The sequence below is a fragment of the Hyperolius riggenbachi genome, chromosome 12 (assembly GCF_040937935.1).
Source record: "Hyperolius riggenbachi isolate aHypRig1 chromosome 12, aHypRig1.pri, whole genome shotgun sequence".
Taxonomy (NCBI): domain Eukaryota; kingdom Metazoa; phylum Chordata; class Amphibia; order Anura; family Hyperoliidae; genus Hyperolius; species Hyperolius riggenbachi.
Genome location: NC_090657.1, coordinates 37,510,562 through 37,516,561, shown reverse-complemented (window position 1 = coordinate 37,516,561; position 6,000 = coordinate 37,510,562). Strand labels below are relative to the sequence as shown.

The 6,000-nt window shown below is 45.8% G+C and overlaps 1 protein-coding gene across 14 annotated transcripts in view; it reads right to left on the bottom strand.

Moving 5' to 3' along the window:
• Positions 1-434: 434 nt before the first annotated feature.
• MAPT (microtubule associated protein tau) overlaps positions 435-6,000 on the bottom strand; it is a 222,976-nt gene continuing 217,410 nt past the window's right edge. For 12 of the 14 annotated variants that reach the window (XM_068263569.1, XM_068263579.1, XM_068263581.1 and 9 more), the window contains one exon: positions 435-1,975. In XM_068263569.1, coding sequence (XP_068119670.1) covers positions 1,760-1,975 — 216 coding nt within the window. In that variant the 3' untranslated portion in view covers positions 435-1,759. Of the gene's footprint in view, positions 1,976-5,531; positions 5,656-6,000 lie in introns of all 14 variants that reach the window. The other 2 variants (XM_068263571.1, XM_068263580.1) reach the window with 1 other exon arrangement.

Genomic DNA, 6,000 nt, shown 5'->3' with positions numbered 1-6,000 from the left:
CAGATACTTACCCCACTAGAAGGAAACCTCTGGATGACCTAGAAGCTTCTCCGATCCTTCTGCAGCCCACCGATACTCACCGGGACCCTCTACTTCTTCAGGGTGCTCCTGTCTGTGTACGAGCGCAGGCACACAGAAGGCCCACACCTGCGCAGTAGCATGAGGCAGCTCGTGCATGGAGGAAAAAAGCTGTGCACGAGTGGCTGTGTGACTGCACTCTCGTCCATGTATGAGTGCAGCCGGTGTGAACCTTGTCAAATAGGTTTGGAGGGTCCCAGCACTGGAGCAGCGAGCTCGAGGGAGACGGGAAGCCGCTGCATTATCCAGAAGCTTTCCTCTATGAAGGTAAGTGTCTAACTTTTTTTTAATGATATACTCACCAGACTTATATGCAGCACCCCTCTCTAATGAAGAAATGCAAGCCACACACGCTCTTGTTTTGTATTAATAATTTTATTTCCAAATCCACTTTTACAGCAACAGACCGTGTGAACCAGCTGGTCAGACACGACACAGAATATGGACAGCCACAGACACAACGGAGAGAAATGGGGGTGGGGGAGGGGTAGTTGTTTATCAATGATGATAACAGAGGGGAGAAAGGAAGGCAATACTGAAGTTTAGGGGGGGGGGGGGGGGGGAGGTTTGCAGCGGAAAGACAACCTGCATAAAGGAAAGCTAGCAGCCACTGCAATTTCTTCAATCCAGTTGTAATTCACACAGCGAGGTCAGAGGTGGAGAACGCCAGCGGACAGTTGCAGAGATCCTTAGCTTATTGTAAAGGGGAGGGGGGTGTTGGGGGGGATCAGTGCAAGGTTACAATGAGATGCTGCAATCTACATGCTTCTACAATATAAACCTGCTCACTGCCAAATCAAAGGCCATATCCTTCCCTGTAATGGGCAGCGAAGGAGGGACTGGACTTGACATTTGGTGCTGCAGTAAGAAGTCACCTGTCACTGAATCTGACTGGAGGGGCGTGTGAGATGTCTCCCTTTAATATAGGAATTTCAGCAGCTCTGACAAGGTTGTACATAACTTGACCTGGGAATTGAGAGAAGAAATTTGGCCAGGAAGTGCTAGGCAGCCCATATTATTATTTTGTGTCTCTGTCTGGAAAAAAAAAACCATGCAAACAAGCTTTCAGCTCAACCTTATACAATTTTATTTCTAGCGGAAAGTTTTTAAAAAAGGAGTTAATCCAAGCAGATGCCAATTTAATTTAGCCCTCTTAGCCTCTAAGGTTGACTTGACCACCTCAACTGGTAAGTGAAAGCTATGAGACTGGTGCAAGACATGCATCAACACCTGCTGCCCCCTAGTGGACTGATCCCAAAAGGGCGTCAAATATTCTATGCAGAAACGGGAGGATGGACTATGCTCTGGGCCCGGACTATATTCAGAGATGGTTTAAGACTATGTTCCGCCTTGGCCTGTTGGGTGTCGGCACACCTGGACACACTCCCTTAACAATGAAAAAACAAAATATACATAAATATGGTAGAACACCTTCTTCTGCCTCCGGAGCAATGAACACAATATACACCTATGAGTTTCTCCCCTCTGCTACTAGTAATTGGGTGGAGATGGTCTTCCGAGGATGGGAAGTGTAATAAATAAGTATACAAGAGGCCAGGTTAAATTAGATCAATTGTGTTTGGGAATCCTCATTTCTTTTAGGTTACGTTTTCCCTTTGAACACTGGATGCGTCCCTCGTACCCTCCAGCTTCCCGTCCTTCCATCTTGGTGGGGGTTGGATCACAAGCCTTGTTTGGCGAGGGAGGCGGAGACTTGGTCGGCCAGTGTGGACAGCTGTGGCGAGTCAGACATGTTTATGCTGCCAGAGGAGGAGACGTTGCTGAGACGGCGGGGGGAGGTGTCCCCGGATGGGTTGGGAGACTTGTAGACGATCTCTGCTCCGTGGTCCGTCTTTGCTTTGGCGTTCTCCCGGAAACTCAGTTTGTGCGACTCAATCTGTGAGGATTAAGGGAGAGCGGTTTAGAGAGCCAGTGCAACCCCAAAACCCATGGCATTAAAAGCCAGTGTCACCCCAAAATTAAGGGATATGTGTACTTAAAGGACCACTATCATGAAAATAGTACAATTTAAAATACACCTAGACACATACAAATAAGTAGTCCCATTTTTTCCAGAGTAAAATGAGCAGTGAATTACTTTTCTCCTATGTTGCTGTCACTTACAGTAGGTAGTAGAAATCTGACAGAGCCGACAGGTTGTGGACTAGCCCATCTCCTTTTGGGGGATTCTCACCGCTTTCTTTAGTTTCAAAAGCACTTAGCGCATGGCAGTTGCTCTGCCCAAAAAAATGTGCAGCAAGTGCAGAGGCCGGCCAGTATCATTGTACAAGTCCTTTTCAGGGACTGTCTTTATAAAGAATAAAAGCCTTGCTGAGAATCCCCCATGAAGAGATGGGCTAGTTCTAAACCTGTTGGTTCCGTCAGGTTTCTACTACCTACTGTAAGTGACAGCAACACAGGAGAAAAGTAATTTATGGCTCATTTAAAAAAACGTACTTCTTATTTATATATGTTTACATGTATTTTAAATTGTAAAATTTTTCGTGAAAGTGGTCCTCTAACTATCCTAATTCCTCCCCTTAGCCCCGCATTACTGAACTCTATGAACAATCATTGGATGGAACGCTGAACAGGAACATAAAAGCCCATTTACAGGATTTTAGGGTGTTTTTTTTAATGATTTGGAAAGGGGTTTGAAACTTTTAGGAAGGGCTATTGGAGGACATATTTACCTCCTTTGTGTCCCTGGGACCTCCATGGAGTTGAGACTGGTAGTTTTGGGGACAGTAATAAATAGATTAGGGGATACTAACACTTCTCCACTACAAATATACTCGGAGGCACTGGGATGACATATAGTAGAATGCTGTGAATTATTCAGGATACTCACGGTAATGGTTTCAGCATCAGAAACCCTTCCTATATCTATCTACAGTAGAGTCTTGTTTATGTGGCACCATCAGGGATTGGCTGATGCCAGATAAGTGTTCTTTCTGATTGCTTGAGACGCAATGTTAAAAATAGGCCTAGCTAATACTGTACTATACCACACTCTATATACATCCCATGAACGCTTAAAGGGAACCAGAGAGGATGAAGAAAAGCTTTTATACATACCTGGGGCTTCCTCCAGCCCCATACGCCTGGATCGCTCCCACGCCACCATCCTCCGCTTCCTGGTACCGGGTCCCGTCATTGCCGCGAGTCGACCAGTCGGCCAATTCTCCGCATCACATGGGGCTCCCTCCATACAGGTACGCGTGTTGCTGCTTACTGCGCAGCTGCATGCATACGGTATGGAGGGAGCGCCTGTGATGCGGACAATTGGCAGCGTCCGCCGGAAGTGACAGGCCCGGTACCGGCGATACAGGAAGCGGAGGATGGCGGCGTGGGAGCGATCCAGGCTTATGGGGCTGGAAGAAGCCCCAGGTATGTATAAAATCTTTTTTCTATTTTACCGAAGCATTCCTCTCTGGTTCCCTTTAAAGAGACTCTGTAACAAAAAAAAAAGTTCACCACCGTGTGATGACACCTGATGTCCTGTAGCGGTACTGCAGGCTGTCACCACCGCGTGATGACACCTGATGTCCTGTAGCGGTACTGCAGGCTGTCAGTGCGCGGCGCCCATGGAGGAGTCGGCTATCCAGGCTCTCTTCACCTGTGTGTTCTCCTGGTCCCTGCTTCCTCCTGGATGAGCGGCTGGTCACTAGTAAGTAGGCAGATCTACTTGTGACCTGTGGCTGTGTGACTGTCCCTAAAGAGTAAGGGTTCACGGGTCCACGGGGTGGTGGCGCAATTTTACACCCTCGCTCTGGGTGCAATTTAGCCTAGAAACTGCCCTGATATTTATTCAAAACACAGACAACTCGTTTCATGGGTACTAGCTTGCTTCCTCAGGTCAATATACAGTGCCTTGTAACAGTGTGCATAACGTGTGGGCGCCTCTAAATACTAAATCTAGTATTTGTAGGCACCCATATTCCTATGCAAATTTTTACAAGGTGCGGTGAATTGACCTCAGGAAGCGGGCTAGTACCCGTGAAATGCGTTGTTTATCTGTATTTTGCATAAAAATGTTTCCAGTTTAACTGGTGTCCTATCTTCCAGAGAGGTAAGAGAACCTCTCTTTTTTTATGCCAATAGAAAACTATTATTTAATACTCCGGCCACCTCCATCCCCACAAATTTCCATTCAGACCGCCTTTGGAGGGAATGGTTTTACCCAAAATTATATTTAGGAAAGCGACCATCCAGCATCAGGCAGGACCTGGAAAGCCGAGACAAGGTGGTTTATTCCCCACAAGCACATACAGTGTTCTGCAACCCATTCTTGTGAGTATAAAATAATATACGTACAATTACCCCTAAAGTAACGGTACTGCGCAATAAAAAACATTCTTTCTAAAAACAAAATGTAATGGTACTGCACCATTGGGCTCCCTCTGCTTACCACCTAGGCGTTCCTGTAGTGTGAACCCACTACGTGAAACACCAAAACCTTTCCACAATGTTAGACTATCTTTCACATCAAAACTCATTTCATTTATCTTTTTCATTTTGGGTCTTTTAGGACAATCCTGGGCACCAAAAATTAAACTACTGATAGCTCTGATATGCAGTTTTTCTTAAAGGATACCCGAAGTGACATGTGACATGATGAGATAGACATGTGTATGTACAGTGCCTAGCACACAAATAACTATGCTGTGTTCCTTTTTTCTTTCTCTGCCTGAAAGAGTTAAATATCAGGTATGTAAGTGGCTGACGGAGAAAGGAAGGGACTACAGTGTGACCCTCACTGGTGAGATATTCCCCTTTTTATCTTTCTTGCTCTCAGAAGCCCTTTTCTGCTAGGAAAGTGTTTTATAGTTGGAATTTCTTACCAGTGAGGGTCACACTGTAGTTACTTCCTGTCTCAGTCAGCCACTTACATACCTGATATTTAACTCTTTCAGGCAAAGAAAGAAAAAAGGAACACAGCATAGTTATTTGTGTGCTAGGCACTGTACATACCCACGTCTATCTCATCATGTCACATTGGGCATCCTTTAAGAAAACCTAAGCCTCTCAACATGTATTTTCTCAGAGGTATAGGCTGACGAAGTAGCAGGCAGATTTTGATTTGTTTCTGTCTTCCCCTCACTGGATGGTCCTCTGCTGTGATTGTCGGCTTAACTGGCCAATAGAAATCCACGGATCTCAGCTTGGTTTACTCACTTTAACAACCCGTACATTTTTTTTTGACCGCTTTGATTGAAATGAGGCACCGTCTGCAATTGTTTGGTGAAGTTTCCATGAATAAAAACCTTTGGTTACAGTAGCCGAGGTGGAATTGTAGAATTGTGGCATTGTTGTGCTATTGGTCAGTTTAGATGAGAACATTGATTATCAAACTTCTACATATGTTTCTGCCCCAAACTTTGTGAAGGAGCTCTGATGTTTATGTCTGGTTGAATGGTAGTAATTCCATGTGAAATTGGTACAGTACTTACCCCTCTCCACAGCTAGTAATTCAGGCATGTCTGGCTCCTCAGGCAAGGGGGGTGGAGGGATGTCGGGGAACCCATTTGTAGGGGAGAGACTCCCCCTTGACCTCTCTTCGTTCCCTTTCTCTCTCTGGGGGTGACAAGATGAGTTGTGGAGGGATGAAGGGAGGGGTTGATGGAGTAGAGGAGGATGGATAGATAGATAAAGTGAGGTGGAAGCAGGCGCAGTGAGAGGAACATCAGTGCCATCAGGGCTGCTAACAACAGGAACATGTGTCTAACATACGTATCTATAGCTTGGCATCCTATCATGACTGGCAGGAAGTAAGGGCTAGTTCGGTGGTGCGCTCACTTCCTGTCAGCTGCTGGAGGCAGATGGCATTGGTACCACCATGCTGGAATAGTAACACACTATTCTCTTACATCTGAGCAGTTGTTCACCACTTTCCAACCACCTGTATAGATAACTACACTG